At 36.0% G+C, this 16751-nt stretch overlaps 1 protein-coding gene and 1 pseudogene across 8 annotated transcripts in view; one reads left to right on the forward strand and one right to left on the reverse strand.

The window, feature by feature from the left end:
- The window catches only part of NARS2 (asparaginyl-tRNA synthetase 2, mitochondrial), a 135384-nt gene that overhangs the window by 3290 nt on the left and 115343 nt on the right, over positions 1-16751 (forward strand). For all 8 annotated transcript variants that reach the window (XM_025419528.3, XM_025419522.3, XM_049098723.1 and 5 more), the window contains exons 2-5: positions 930-1039; positions 2059-2179; positions 4502-4642; positions 11143-11223. In XM_025419528.3, coding sequence (XP_025275313.1) covers positions 930-1039; positions 2059-2179; positions 4502-4642; positions 11143-11223 — 453 coding nt within the window. The remainder of the gene's footprint in view (positions 1-929; positions 1040-2058; positions 2180-4501; positions 4643-11142; positions 11224-16751) is intronic.
- LOC112642176 (U6 spliceosomal RNA) lies at positions 5262-5349 on the reverse strand (annotated as a pseudogene).

Raw genomic sequence — 16751 nt, forward strand, 5'->3', positions numbered from 1 at the left:
ACCTCTCCTTTGTACTCACACATACCTGTCATTTAAACTCAGTGTCTTCAAAAGCTTATTTACTATTTAATACATGTTCACAATGAAAAGCTTCTTGAGAACTGTGTGATGCATTGTAAAAGGGGGAAAAAATCCCATAAAGATGTTTCTAGTCTATAACTACATAATTTCCATTCTGGGAATTCTATATAAAAGGAGATGGGGGCCAAAATATGTGCCCTGTTATTTGTTATGGTGGGGAAAATGAGCAAGAGGCAGGAAGAAATACCTGAAATGGCCAATATTGGGGGAAATTGATGATGTGAATTAGTCTCATCACCTAATGGAAAGTTAGGCATCTATTCAGAATGATGAGTTTTGTGGCACCTGGGTGGCTCAGTCAGTTAAGCATCTGCCTTTGGCTTGGGTCATGATCCCAGAGTTCTGGGATGGAGGCCCTCCTCAGACTCTGCTCAGCAGGGAGCCTACTTTTCCCTCTCCTTCTGCCTGCCGCCCTGCCTATTTGTGCTGTCCCCTCTCTGTGTCAAATAAATAAAATCTTAAAAAGAAAAAAAATGAGGTTTATTAACAAAACAAAAAGATGTGATGCCAGAAGTGTATCTCACTGCAATAAGAATCCTTGAATTTTATAAATATATGGTGAACTAAAAGCAATTGATTTGTTAAGGCAGGACTGAGGACATCTTTTTTTAAAGATTTTATTTATTCATGAGAGACACAGAGAGAGAGAGAGGCAGAGAGATAAGCAGGCTCCATGCAAGGAGCCTAATGTGGGACTCGATCCTGGGACTCAGGCAGACACTTAACCACTGAGCCACCCAGGGATCCCAAGGGCATTTTTTTTTCCTTAGGCTTGTGTGTGAGTGTATAATGAAAATGTAAAATGTTAATGTGTTTTAAACTCACATTTAGAAATTTCTCTTCATTAGGGATGGATTCGTTCAGTCAGATCCCAGAAAGAAGTCTTGTTCCTGCATATAAATGATGGATCCTCTTTGGAAAGCCTTCAGGTTGTAGCAGATTCAAGCTTTGACAATAGGTGAGTTCTTTTTTAACAAAAGAATCCTGTTTTTCCCTTTCATCTCCTCTGCTCCCCATTTCCCTAATCCAGTGTTCATATTGCCCGCTGAGTGATCTTTTTCTTTTTCTTTCTTTTTTTAAAAGATTTTTGTTTATTTCTTCATGAGAGACAGAGAGAGAGAGAGACAGACAGACAGACGTAGGCAGAGGGAGAAGCAGGCTCCACGCAGGGAGCCTAAGTGATCTTTCTTTTTTTTTTTTTTTTTTTTCCCTAAGTGATCTTTCTAAACAGACCTACTTTTCAAAGCTTTGAGGCTCAAGTCCAAATATATATTTGGAATCAGAATCCTTCAAGCTCAGGCCTTTCTTTTTCTTTTCTTTCTTTTTTTTTCTCTTTCTCTTTTATTTATTTTTAATTTTTTTTTTTTTACTATTTTTAAAATTTAAATTCAATTAACATACAGCGTATTCTTGGTTTTAGAGGTAGATGTCTGTGAATCATTAGTCTTACGTAACACACAGTGCTCATGATATCAGGTGCCCTCGTTAAGGCCCATCACCCATTTATTCCATTCCCTCAACCCCCTCCCATCCAGCAACCCTGAGTTTGTTTCTTATGATTAAGAGTCTCTTGTGGTTTGTCTTCCTCTCCAATTTCATCTTGTTTTATTTCTCCCACCTTTCCCCTATGCTTTCCTTTCCTTCCCCTGTGCCCCTGTGTTTTACTTCTTAAATTCCACATATGAATGAAATCATATGATAATTGTCTTTCTCTGACTGACTTATTCGCATAGCATAATACCCTCAAGTTCCATCCACATTGTTGCAAATGGCAAGATTTCTTTTTCTTTTTCTTTTTTTTTTTGGTGGAGGCTTTTCTTTTTCTACCATTTTCACATAGTCTCTTAATTATTTGCTGCCCAAAGAAGGGTAAAACTTCTATCATTAAATATTGGAATGTTCTGATAGCAAGGTTTGTATTAAAATGGGGGTTCCATATAATGATATCTTGTTTATGCTTAATTTTTGTTATTGTAGAGAACTGGCTTTTGGGAGTTCTGTGGAAGTTCAAGGGCAGCTGGTAAAAAGTCCATCCAAAAAGCAAAATATGGAACTGAAGGCAGAAAAAATTGAAGTTGTTGGAAATTGTGATGCCACGGTACGCTTTTTCATACTTTAATGGAGACTAGGCTTAATTTAAAACATTAGCAATCGGTTTTAAGTGTGATTATTGGGAAGATGGCACTTAGAACTTGTTTCAGTTGTGACTTTGCAAATTATTAAAAACAGGCTATAGAGCTTGAGTAATGTAGAGAGTATAGCAAGAAGTATATGGATGGCTGAGTTTTAAGAGTGAAAGTAAAGTATTAATTTATGCATCTCTTTGGACAACTGTCCCAATTGAAACTTGCTGCTTTTACAAGGATGCCCCTGTTAGCCCCAGAAACATACAGGGGCAGACCATGTTCTTAGAAAATCCCTGCCTAATAATGACTTTTGCAGGATCTAGAACTGTGTTGTCCCATACAGTAGCCACTAACCACCTGTACATATTTAATATCAATGAATTTAATATTAAATCAATCAAAATTAAATTACTTCCTTAGTGGCATTAGCCACATTTCAAGGGTTCAGTTATAACCTGCAGCTGCTGGCTATCATAGTGGGTAGCACGGATACAGAACATTTCCATTTATCACAGAAAATTCTATGGGACAGCATTGGAGTGCTGTAATTACTGGGCTGAGCAAAGATAAGAAATCCTACTTTGAGACGTATATGGAGTGCCTGGGTGGTGCAGTTGGTTAAGCATCTGATTCTTGGTTTCAGCTCAGGTCGTGATCTCAGGATCTTGAGATCAAGGCCCCCATTGGGCCCTGTGTTCACTAGGGAGTCTGCTTGGTTTTCTCTCTCCCCCTCCTGCTCATGTGCACATGCTTTTTCTCAAATAAATCTTAAATTCTTTTTTCTTTTCTTTATGCCTATTTTTGCAAGACTCTTTGCTAGTAGCTTTTATTTATCACCTGATAAAGAAGTTAGAGGATATAAAACCATAGGTTATCAACCCAGTTTCTGAATTGGAGAAAATGAGACCCAATCAGGTGACATGATTTGCCTAACATTATATTGCTGACTAGTGTCACAGCTGAAGTTGATGTACTAGCCATTTGACTATCCTGTAGTTTTGCTATACTTGTTTTCAAGTATTTAATGAATAAAAAATGAGGAAGTATAGGGAAATTGCATCATTTTCATTTTTATTTCTTTTGGATAATTGAAGGAAAATAAATACACAGAAATAGAAAGAAAGTGGGCAACTTGTAAAAAAAAAAAGTCATTCAGAATAATTTTTAAAGAAATACAAATACTAATTGACATGTAAAATCAGGAATCTGGTTTTAAGATTTCTGAAAAGTAGATGGTGAAAATAATTTGAAACTCAGAGAGGCATTGTAGATGGTAACTACTTTTGGTTTTGCATTTTTAGAGGAGTATAATGATTATTAAAATTTGCCATGTGTTTTACTCTTCTTAAATTTTTCTCACTTGGCTTCTATCGTTGTCATTCATCTTCCCCTTGATTTCAGGTTCATTTTTAAGTATTCAGACATTAGAGAATTCTGATCCCGAGGCAGTCCCCAAACTCTTATTAATGTAGTCATATTTTGACTTTAGTAGATGTAGTACTTCTTTCTATTATGAAATAAATTAACGTGTACACTAAAAGAAATAGATAAGACTAAATGAAATAAGCTACCAATTTGGCTTTTTTACTTAGCTTTTCTGTTACCTTTTTATTGAAACTTTGGTTTTGGTCTGAAGGTTTGTTTGTTTCTTAATCTTAAAAAGTGAGGGTGGGAAGAGTGTAATATTTCTATGTAGACTCATAATTTGAAATTTTTGTAAATATACACTACTCCTCTGCCAGATGACAGAAAGCTGTTGACCCTCCCTTATGTTCTTAGACATGTTGATAACAGTGAAAAACAGTGCTGATTGATTATAAATGATTGTGAGCTTTCAAGACATTTGGGTGATTTTAAAATTGAACACCAGCTGTGTGTACACAGCTGTAGAAAACATAATCTTTAATATCTACAATATTCTGAATTCTTATGTGCCAAACAGTAGACTATTTTACATAATTATATCCTAATCTCTCTATTTGTAAGTAGTGACTGATACAAACTAATGGATAGAAATTTGATAAATAACACATTAGCCTCAGTAATATTAACTTTGCCTGAGGTTCTACAGCTAATAAGTAGTAGAGCTGAATTCAAACCCACATCTCTGATTCCACCTACCATTCTACTAATTTGGAACTAATGTGGACTATATTCACTTATATTAAGAAAAATAAAAGGAAAACATTTTAATTTTGTTCTGAAGCATTACTATTTAACAAGTGTCATAGAAACTGATTTTATAGAACATTATCTTTTTTAGCTTTTAATTTGTTTTTTTCATTTATTGGCAGGCGTTCCCTTTTAAGTATAAAGAGAGGCATCCTCTGGAGTATCTGAGACAATATCCTCACCTTCGGTGCAGAACTAATGCTCTGGGCTCTATACTGAGGGTTCGCAGTGAGGCCACAGCTGCTATTCATTCTTTCTTTAAGGTAAAGTGCTTTGTGTGCTTTTAGTTCTTTTTTGTTGTTGTTTTTTTCCACCCCCCTTGGCTATTCTTTCTTGTGAAGAAGTTGAATAATTGCAATCTTGGAGTAGTATCCTGAAAATTCTGTTAGTTACCATATTTATTCCAAGCATTCTTTACTTGTGTGATACTTTTTTCTTTGGTTGCTTTAAAATTGTCTATCACTGGTCTTGAGCAATTAGATTGTGATGTGTCTTAGTGCAGTTTTCTTTGTTTCTTTCGTTTAGACCTTGTAAAGTTTCTTGGATCTATGTGTTTTAATTTTCAGCAAGTTTTTCAGCCATTATTTCTTCAAATATTTTTTATGTTACCTCCCCACTTTGGAGACTTCAATTGCCCATATATATGAAGTCACTTAATGATAGCTGCATAGCACACTGATGTTCTTTTCTTTTGTTAAATTCCTTTTTCCCTGTGTGTTTTTTTAGGGGGTAGTTTCTATTGCTATGCCTCCAAGCTTATTGATCTTTTCTTTTTCAATGACTAATTTGTAGTTATTTCAATCTAATGCATTTTCCATCTCACATTGTGGTTTTCATATCTAGATGTTTGATTCAGGCCTTTGTTTTTTTCCTTCTGTGTGGAAAAATATGGAACGTTTCATGAATTTGTATGTCATCCTTGCACAGGGGACACCCTCATCCAACTTTAGCATACTTGCTGCTGAAGCAAGCGCAATTTGGACCTTTTAAAAAAAATATCTTCCATATCTCTGCTTAACTTTGTTAACATATACAATACAGTTGTTTTTTTAAAAGATGTATTTATTTATTCCTGAGAGACAGAGAGAGAGGCAAGAGACATAGGCAGAAGGAGAAGCAGGCTCCCCGCAGGGAGCCTGATGTGGGACTCCATCCCAGATCCCAGGATCTCACACCCTGAGCCAAAGATCCTCAACCACTGAGCCACCCAGGTGTCCCTATATCATACAGTTTTAATTAAAATTATTTACAGTTTTAATAGCTGTTTAATAACTATGTCTTCTTCATTATTCTAACATGTCTGTCAGTTATTTAAGTCCTTTTTGATTGATTTGTTAGTCTCCTCATTACAGGTTATGATTTCTTACCTCTTCACCTATGTGCTAATCTTTGGTTAGATGCCGGACCTAGAGAATTTTACTGTGTTGGATATTAATAACCTTTGTTTTGGTGTGAGGTTAAGCTTCTTGGAAACTGGTCCTTTTGGGCCTTGCTTTTATGGTTTTGGTAAGTAGGTCTGGAGCAGTGCTCAGTCTAGGACTAGTTAATTTCTGCTACTGAGCACTTTACCTAGTGCCTTGTGAATTTTGAGTTTTTCCAATCTGGTTGTGGGAACAGGTACTGTTTGCAGCCACATGCAAGTACCAAGCATTGTTTCCTCTAGTCTGTTTTGGATGTTTGTTTCCTTGGCCTTTGGTAGTTTCCCCACATGTATGTGCTTATGATTCTTCTACTTAATACTCCAAAGTGACCCTCTGTACATCTCTGGAGTTCTCTCTGCAACTCTGTCCTCTCTGATGCACTCTCCTATGAATTCTAGCCACTTTTGCCCTCAGACTCTCTACTCAGGAAGTCTGCTGGGCTACACTTTATTTCCCCCCTCTTCCTCCAAAGGCCTGGACAATTTCAAGGTAGTAAGCTGAGCTGTTTAGAGGGTTCAACAAAGTTTATTTCCCACCTCAAGGATCACTGTCTGATATCCATTGTCTTGAAAATCATCCTTTAATGTGCTTTTGAGGGGTAAGGAATAGTTGGTTTCTATTGTTTTTGGTTGTTTCAAGGGGGATTTTTTTCCATCTTGATCATAGACATATTTTATATGTAGTAGGCACTACTTTTAAAGAGCTATTGGTGTTAATCAAGTAGATTGGTACACAACTAAAGGCATTTTGTCTTATTTAGTGTTGTCAGCTACTTGCCTCTATCTGTGAAAGCCATAGGGGAATATAGTTGTTAAGTTGATGAGGTGAATGAAAGAATGTGGATGAGAGAGCCCCAAAGCCCAGGATTGGCGCAGCAGATAAAGTTCAGTATTGTTCTGGAGCTCTTCCTATCCCATTTCTACAGATCCAGCTGATTGGCAGAGTTTGTCAAACATGCTACCTTTCCCTTGGAGGCGTCCAAATTCATGCAGGCCCAGCCCTATTGTAGTTTACCAGGATAGTTCTTGCTGTTTGAAAAGCTTCTCCAGAGTTAATTGCTGGTGAAACAGCTAAAGAACATCAAGGCTTTGAAGAATACAGTTTTGGATAAAAAAAAAAAAAATCATCACATTATACTATGTCATCCTATTATAGTTCGAAAGGGTGCATTTCTATATGCTCTCATAAACTTTTTTTGTTTTTTAAAGATTTATTCATGAGAGACACAGAAAGAGAGACAGAGACACAGGCAGAGGGAGAAGCGGGCTCCCTGTGGTGAGCCTGATGGGGGACTCAATTCCAGGACCCTGGGATCACAACCTGAGCCAAAGGCAGACAGTCAACCACCCAGGTGCCCTTCTTATAAACTTTCTTATACAGCTTCTTAGTAGTGCTTGAACCACACAAACAGAAAATTTGTTCAGATCTAAAAATGTTTTTTGCCCCGTATGGCTTTAAATAGTGGCTAAAGTAGACCTGCTTCGATACAGAAACTTTTAGAGATTTCTGGCCACTAGGTGGTGATATTGGCAGTCCATTGACAAGTGAGCTTTACCTACTTGCTACATTTATTATGGGAAGCTTTTACAAAAATGTAAACAATTTAAAAAATAAACTAGGGAAATATTAAATAAAAAATAAGCAAAATAACATTTTAAGTGGTTGAAAATAATGAATTTTAGCACTATTGGTTATAATTATAAAGGCAGGTAATTTTGAGTGTTATAAATTCACTTTTTAATTGTGAAGCCCTAGAAAATATAATCCTGATAATTCTATAATGTTACCCATTTGTATGTATAACAGTTAGCATTGAATTGAAATCACAGGGTATTATAGTGCATATTAAATACTAGTTATATGTTATTTGTATTTGGTACTGTTTCTGTGACTTAATACTTTTGGCTTCCTGAAAGATGTTAAGACTTAAAATCTAAGTAAGAGTTTCATAAGTTAAAATATCTGAACTTAAATATCCTAGCAACTTTTTTGTTGCTATTTTTTTCTAATATTTCTATATTAGAAAGGCATTTTTTTGTTTTGAGTATCAAAAATGTTTTGTGTTTAAGTTGGTTTATGCATAAAATTGACAAATTTGCTATGTACTAAAACTTGGATATCTAGAATCCTCAAGGAATGAATTATTTAGAAGAGCTGAGTTTCTCCCATAACAATTATTTTGTTAGGCACTATTTTTTCCAATTTCCAGTGGAAGTTATCCTAAAATATATTACATATTTCCCTGGCTTCCTAATTGAGCCCATTGAAGAGTTTGCCCTTTCTGGATGAGTCCAGGTTCTTCTCTTGAGTATCAGATATTTCCCTCTTCTGTATGAGAAAGTCTTAAAAAGCCTGTCAGGGTGTATTCTTTGCCCCCCCTGTTGAATAACCCCAGACTATTATTGTGTCTTTGCGTTCCTATGACTGCTTTTTATGGATTTCTTTTTTTTTTTTTTTTTGTCTTTTTGCTGTCATTTTCTGTTGTCATTGGCTAGAAATTATTGTCATGTTTCTTTGCTATTGATTCTGATTAAATAATGATGCATGCTTTGTGTAAGTGTAAAAGAAAAATAACAGTCCAGGAGTCTTTGGTATGCATGGGCCTTAGTATGTGAATTTTATAATTTTCAGATAGTCAGTGCCATATAAAATATCTAGTTCTAAAGTGTGTATCAAAAAAAAAAGTGTGTATCAAAAATACTTAGAGATTCAGAGGTGGTGGGTGGAAGCAGAAAAATTGAGTGAGTAGAGGTGCCTGGGTGGCTCAGTCAGTTAAGTGTCTGCCTTTGGCTCAGGTCGTGATCCAGGGTTTTGGGATCGAGCTTCACATCACTGGCAGGTCCCTCCTCAGCTACAGTTTCCTTCTCCCTCTCCTTCTGCCCCTTACCCTGCTTGTGCTTCCCCCCCCCTCAAATAAATAAATAAATCTTTTTCTTTTTTTAATAAAAAAATCTTAAGAGGGAAAAAAAAAACCCCTGGGTAAATGTGTACTTTTATTTTTGGCCCCTTCTCTGGTCTTCCTATCTCTAATTAGGAACCCGTTTGCTGAATGTAGGATGGGATAAATACCTGACACTGTTACCCTGGTGGAGGCAAACAGTACTCCTCCACTCCTTGCTGTTTATTTTCCTTTTTATTCTGCTATGTCCCTATCTACTTGCTCTCTTGAATTTTGTTCTCCGTGCTTTCTTATTCTTTCTTTGAACTCTGTTCTTTATAGCTTTTGGCGGGAATGTTATAGACTTTGATATAAGCCTTCTAGCAGTATTAAGACTTAAAAAGCTAGTGACACGTTTTGAAAGGTTTAGCACTAATTGAGTATTAAGAATAATTCCCACTACTTGAGTGATTTTTTTTTAACCCATATAATTATTTCCATAAGATTTGCAGTTTTGTTTCTTGTGGCAATTGAACAGTTCGTTCTAACTTTGGCAATTACATTTAGCCGTTAAATTTTCTCCTCCCTCTCCCCCTCCCTCTCACCACCCTCGTTTCCTTTGGATTTTTCACTTCCTTTCTTTGTTTACTGCACTCCTGCTCATAGTTGCCTGCATTCATGTGGAATAAATGATTCATGTCCATAATTCTGGTTCCTAGAAGATAAAAATTTTATGCAGTAATGTTATTGATTATATTTCATTCATTCTTATAATGTGCTTTGTGTGGCACCTCTAGTCATGTAGTTCCCAGGTTAAGTATATATTTGAATATTTTCTAAGACTCCTAATTTATAGCTTGAATATTTAATCAGTCTACATCATTAGACAAGTTGTTAGTTGGGCATTTTTGTATCATAGCCAGAATACTTAAATTCACCCTTTTTAGAAAGGGAGGGGCAAATTTGGGAGGTCCCTGGTGTAATGCACTGAGACACATTCTACCAGTGATAGACACAATCTGGCAGAGATTAAATATGCACGTATGAATTCATTGTATTGATTTCAAGACCAAAACTTTTGTGTGAAACACATACTATTCTGCCTCTGCATAGTAAGTTCACTTGAACTGCCTCTACACCCACCTGCAACATTTACACAGAATGTAACCTTTTGCCTACATCCATAGTCAAAATGAAAGAAGCATAACCTTGAAGTTGCTGGGTTATTTCGATCCTACTAGCAAACAGCTTTTGTGGTTCACTAATGGAAATAGCTCAGACTTTGGAGCGGAAGAATTGCAGTTGGGCGCCTCAGTAATGGATGGATTTGCTGCTCAGAATCTTCCTTGAGGCAAAGGAAATGCACTGCCTCTGCCATGTGTAGTGTACCGTGCCATCAACTGAATGACAGATTTCCTAAAAATCATTTCTGCTTTTGTTGCTATTTATTTATTCAGTCCCTATTTGTCAACTTTAATTTTTCTCCTTTTTTGGTAGTTTATGATAATTGGGGGTCTCTTCCCCAAATACCAAACTTCACATTGATCACTTTGTAAACAGCAAAGGCAACATCATTATGTACTAGCCTTGAGTGAGCGAGCGAGTGAGTGTGTGTGTGTGTGTGTATTGAGTCACTACCAGTGTGTGAGAGAAGTGGGAATTAAAAATACACTAGAGAGATCCCAAAGGCCTAGGTTCCAGTACTGGCTGTTTTTGCAACCGACTAGTTGTGTGAATTTGTCATTAAATCTCTCTGGGGGGGATCCCCGGGTGGCTCAGCAGTTTGGCGCCTGGCTTTGGTCCGGGGCGTGGTCTTGAGATCTGGGATTGAGTCCCACGTCTGGCTCCCAGCATGGAGCCTGCTTCTCCCTCTGCCTGTGTCTCTGCCTCTCCCTCTCTCTCTGTGTCTATCATGGATGAATAAATAAAATCTTTAAAAAAAAAATCTCTTTGGGCCTCAATTTCCTTATCTTTGAAATCACATTGGACTAGAAAGTATCTAAGTCAGTTCTTGATTTAAAATTCTTTGTGAAAAATAAAAAATAAAAAATAATAATAAAATAAAATAAAATTCTTTGTGGGGATCCCTGGGTGGCTCAGCGGTTTAGCACCTGCCTTCGGTCCAGGGTGTGATCCTGGAGTCCTGGGATCAAGTCCCACATCAGGCTCCCTGCATGGAGCCTGCTTCTCTCCCTCTGCCTGTGTCTCTGCCTTTCTCTCTCTCAGTCTGTCTCTCTCATGAATAAATAAATAAAATATTTAAAATAAAATAAAATTAAATTCTTTGTGCCTCTCTGCATAGTAAAATACTCACCTTGATACCTCAATAGTTATACTTTGGGGGTTATAGATTTGATATGGCATTCTTTTAGTGCTCTTTTAGTAGTATAATAAATAATGTGTTCTTAAAATTGTTTTTTATACAAATATGCTAAAGAAAGGTGGGTTTTTTCTTTTCTTCCAGGACAATGGCTTTGTGCATATTCATACTCCAATAATCACATCCAATGACTGTGAGGGAGCTGGAGAACTGTTTCAAGTTGAAGTAAGTTGTGCTTCCCATCTTGAGGGATAGGTTGCTTTCGATATTTTTCTTCTGTGGGTTTGCTTTAAATTTAGTAACAGTTGTGTGGATAGACCATAACTAGAACCTGAAGTTTTGTCAATAGTAATCCTTAAAAAATATATATAGAAAATTAAAACTTCTCTGATTTCCTGACCTACTGGCTGTATTACTGACATTGTGATTGAAAGGAATGAATTTTTAATTTAGTACTCCATTTGTACTCCTTGTATAACTGTGAATTGATGAACTAGAGAAACTTGAAGAGATTATAATGAAGATTTTTAAGATCTCTTTCATGGACATTCAACCCCCAATTAATATTTTGGGATTTAAGTCATATTTTAAAAGATAAAATAAGAAAATACAAATGTAGATATTTTCTTTTCCAAAATCTTTAAGAAACACATTTATTTTGTAAGAAATTATTTATGCTCTATGTACCTCATGAAAGCTCTGATTTTAGTTCTTTGTTCAGCAATAATTTTTTGAACTCCTAGTATATGCCAGGCATTGTCAGCTTGCCCTTGTTATACATTATTTAAAAGTTACTAGTTTTTCTTACTTGAAGGCAGTTGAAAGCCTTTCATTTACCAATTTCACAAGCTATTTAACATCATTGGCCAGTAGTATAATAATGGACAGAGAGAAATGGATGTTGATAAATGGTGCTTTCTGTATTTCTTTCATTTATTCAGTGATTTCTTTAAGAAGTCAAGATTCTTATTTATACATCTGGGTGATTCCATCAAATGACAAGATCTGTAAATAACTGCTCTACTCTGGTTCAGTACTTTGGACTCCTGATAATGATGCTTTCCTTCTTGTTATAACAAAGTATTCATTGGGAGAAGTTGTCCTGTTATGTTGAAGTCATTATTCAAAATGATAATCAAGTGCTGTCTATATTCATACATAGTTCAAAGAAATCTAGATAGCCTCTGCAAAAAGCAGAATAAAAATGCTTCATTGAACATTTAAACTGGGAGTGTTAGCATCTATAAATGTGAGTTCAAAGAAGGCAGGCAAATGATAAAATAACAATACATAAATTGTGAAAAACATTCTCCTCTAGGTGTTTATATTGTTTATTTTCTCTTTGCACCTTACTAGTCTGCTGACTGTTGAAGTGAAGAATTACCCACCTTAAATACATTTCATAATCCCTTAATGTAAACCACTGAATATTAAAAACAAAATGACAGGGAAGGAAAGTTATAATTTAAAGAGTTTTGCAAATAAGCAAGTAATTATTAAAGAGACCCAAATTAAGCAAGTAAAAAAAAAAATGTAACAAACTGAAATAGTGATACATTTGAAGATAACTCCTTTGCTACCAGAGAAATCCCATAAGCAAGTTTGAATGATTACAGTATGTGTATTTTGGCCTAATTTAAACAACACAAGGCAAGTTACCAGATAAGTATAAATACAGAGGAAGGGGAAAACACATTTTTCTGATATTAAACAATGAGAAGTGTTTTATGTTTGTAGCATTTCAGGGCCAGGTGGAGGAATTTCACATAGTAGAATTAGACTTCCCTGTTCAGGGTACCAGAAAGAAATGCTTTTGAATATGTTGTCCTAGGCTCCTGCAGTAAGGCTCTAGATCTAGGTTTCAGCAATTTGTGGCTTTTTGCTATGACCTACTGTCTTTGTTGCTTTCAGAAGTTTGGTTTTTAAGACTTGTCTTCTGCCCCTGCTCACCCTCTAAACTTTGAAAGTAGAACCTTTTTATTCCCACCTCACACACCTCTGTCTAGTACTTCTGATCTTCATTGTGTTAATATTGTCCTGACTGTATGTAAAGGTGTTGGGGTTTGAATCTTGGCACCCTACTGTTAGGAGAAAGTTGAGTTTCATATTTAAATTCTTCCTTCTCTTGTGGTGTGTGAGTGGCTCAGTTGGTTAAGCAGGTTAAGCCATAGACTCTTGATTTCTACTCAGGTTATGATCTCAGGGTCATGAGACCAAGCCCTATATCGGGCTCCACACTGGGTATGGAGCCTACTTTAAAAAAAAAAAAAAAAAGATAAGTATGCCTAGTGCACACCCAGATTTGAGGACAGCAGTAAAAAGCCACCTTGAAATAAATTGTGAAAACATACACTTCTCTAATACACTGTTGAGAAATGATAAATGTCCCATCATTTTAGTTTCCTTTTTCTTCCTTTCTGTTTCCTGTTTTAAGACTTTGGATATTTGTTAAGGCTTGGGTACTACTGAACACATATGTAGGAAGTTGCATTAAGACATACATATGTTATTCGGTAGACATTTGTACCATCTGTGTTTAAGATGCCAGCTTGTCTCTGAGAAGATAAAAGAGATTAAAGGCAAGAATTAGAGATTATGGCAAAAATTAGCTATTAATGGGACATAAGATAAAACTGCTTTATGTATATATTTGGGATTACAGTCTTAACAATTGCAAGTGGTATGGACTTTAGAAGAAAATTAGGTCAATGAGGAATTGACTTGGTCAGGAAAATAGTCAAAATAAATTTGTGACTGGAGTGAAATCTAGGGAGAATATTCCCAGTAGGGGAACAATGTGAGCAGAGTCAAGCAATGGATTCAGAATGAACAAAGTTGAAGGTTCATATTGGTAATATAGGAAATAAAGTTGGGTGGCTATAGGAACAAAATGATGGAGCAGGTTTTTAAAGACACAACTTTATTGAGATATATTTTATATACCATAAAATTTACTCACTTAAAAATACAGTTCCATGGTTTTTAGTATATTCACAAGATTGTGCAGACATCAATCACTACAATCTAATTTCAGAGCCTTTTCCTCACCCCTAAGTGAAACCTAGTACCCAATAGTTGTCCCTTACCATTCCTACCCTCAGTTCTAGGTAACCACTAAACTACCTTCTATAGATTTGCCTTTTGGAGAGCATTTCAAATAAATGGAATCATACAACATATGGTCTTTTGTGTTTGGCTGTTATTTCTTAGCACATTTTTGGGTTTTTTTGTTGTTTTTGTTTTATTTATGATAGTCACAGAGAGAGAGAGAGGCAGAGACATAGGCAGAGGGAGAAGCAGGCTCCATGCACCAGGAGCCCGACGTAGGATTCGATCCCGGGTCTCCAGGATCGCGCCCTGGGCCAAAGGCAGGTGCTAAACCGCTGTGCCACCCAGGGATCCCCTTAGCACATTTTTGAGGTGCGTTTGTGTTATAGCATTTATCAGTACTTCATTCCCTTTTATATTCATAAATATTGTATAGATGTACAATATTTTGTTTATCCATTTGGCAGTTGATGGATATTTGGATTGTTTCTGTCTTCTGGTTATTATTAATAATGCTACTATGAACATTTATGAAAACATTTCAATAAGCAAATGATTTCATGTCTCTTGGGTCATATTGCTGAGTCATATAACAACTCGGTGTCTAATATTTTGAGAAGCTGCCAAACCATTTTTCAAGGTGGATGTACCATTTTATAATCCTATCAGCAATGCATGAGTGTTCCTGTTTCCCCACATCATTGCCAACCTTTGTTATTGCCCTTCTTTTTTTTTTTTTTTTATTATAGCCATACCTAGAGGATATGAAATTTTATCTTACTGGGTTTGCTTTTTGCTTTTGGACATTCCACAATTTATATGTAAATGTGTAATTCATATCTGAGCTTTTAAAATTACAATTCTGTTATGCCAAAGTGTGATAGATAAATGGTCACACATCATAAAATTAAATTAGGCTGAGAAAACCTAAGAATAGTACTTCATATAATAGGAACATTGTTCAAGCCTAGAATGTATACATTTAAATACCCTTTAAAGCTAAGAATGAACTGAAAGTATAAGCCTGTTAAATGAAACCCAGAAGACGTGTAATTTTGTATCTGAATCTCATACTGTGAAGAGTGTCATACTAAGATTTTCATGCTGCATCTCATACTGCATGTTGGAGTTTGGCATTAGGTGTGTTTGTGTGTGTGTGTGTGTGTAGTTATATATGTTACATAAAATAACCATTTTAACCATTTTTAAGTGTACAGTTCACTACCATTAATTGTTATTATTATTTTTTAATATGGACATTTATTTTAATGAATATTTTTTTTATTGGAGTTCGATTTGTCAACATATAACACCCAGTGCTCAATCCATCAAGTGCTCCCCTCAGTGCCCATCACTCACTCACCCCATCTCCCACCCACCTCCCCTTCCACTACCCCTTGTTCGTTTCCCAGAGTTAGGAATCTCTCATGTTGTCACCTTCTCTGATATTTCCCACTCATTTTCTCTCCTTTCCCCTATAATCCCTTTCACTATTTTTTATAATCCCCAAATGAATGAGACAATATAATGATTGTCCTTCTCCGACTTATTTCACTCAGCATAATACCCTCCAGTTCTATCCATGTCGAAGCAAATGGTGGGTATTCGTCGTTTCTAATGGCTGAGTAATATTCCATTGTATACATATACCACATCTTCTTTATCCATTCATCTTTTGATGGACAACGAGGCTCCTTCCACAGTTTGGCTATTGCCATTAATTATATTTACCATTACCACCGTCTATTTTTTAAAACTTTTTCATCACTCCAACAGAAACTCTATAGCAAAAGCTCTCCATTCCCCTTACCTAGCTCCTTATAACCTCTGATCTACTTTTTGGCTCTGTGGATTTCTTGTTACGGGTATTTCATATCAATGGAATCATACAATATGTGGCCTTTTGGCGTCTGGCTTCTGTTGTAGCGTTTTTCAGAATTTCATTTCTTTTTATTACTAAATAATATTATATTGTGTGAATATACCATATTTTGTTTAACCATTCATTGATGGGCATTCAGTTTCCACCTTTTGGCTATAACGGATAATGCTGCTATAAACATTTGTGTCCAAGTTTTTGTTTGAATACTTGTTTTTAGTTTCTTTTGAGTGTATACCTGGGAGTGGAATTGCTGGGTTATATGGTCATTCTTGTTTAAGTTATTGAGAAAGTGCCATATTATTCTTCATAGTAGCTGCACCATATTATATCCCCACTAGCAATGTTTAAGGGTTCCACTTCCATTTTATTTTTTTTAAGATATTATTTATTTATTTGAGAGAGAGCGAGAGCGTGTGCACAAGTTGGGGAAGGGAGAAGGAGAGAGAATCTCCCGCAGACACTGCTGAGCACAGAGCCTGATTGGGGCCTCAATCCCACTAAACTGAGATCTGGAGCTGATCTGAAATCAGGAGTCTGATGCTAATCGAGCCACGCTAGTGCCCTGAGGGTTCCATTCTTACTTCATCCTTGCCAGTGCTTGTTATTTTCAGTTTCTGATTATAGCCATTGAAATGGTGCAGTATCTTATTGTGGGTTTGATTTGCACTTCCTTAATGACAGAGGATGTTGAATATCTTTTTGTATGCTTTTTGGCCATTTGTATATCCTTAAAGAAATATCTATTTAAATCCTTTGTCAATTTTTTAATTGGCTTATTTGTCTTTTTTGTTGTTGAGTTATAGGAGTTCTTTTTCTATCTTAG

Source organism: Canis lupus, chromosome 21 (genome assembly GCF_003254725.2).
Source record: "Canis lupus dingo isolate Sandy chromosome 21, ASM325472v2, whole genome shotgun sequence".
NCBI classification, from domain to species: domain Eukaryota; kingdom Metazoa; phylum Chordata; class Mammalia; order Carnivora; family Canidae; genus Canis; species Canis lupus.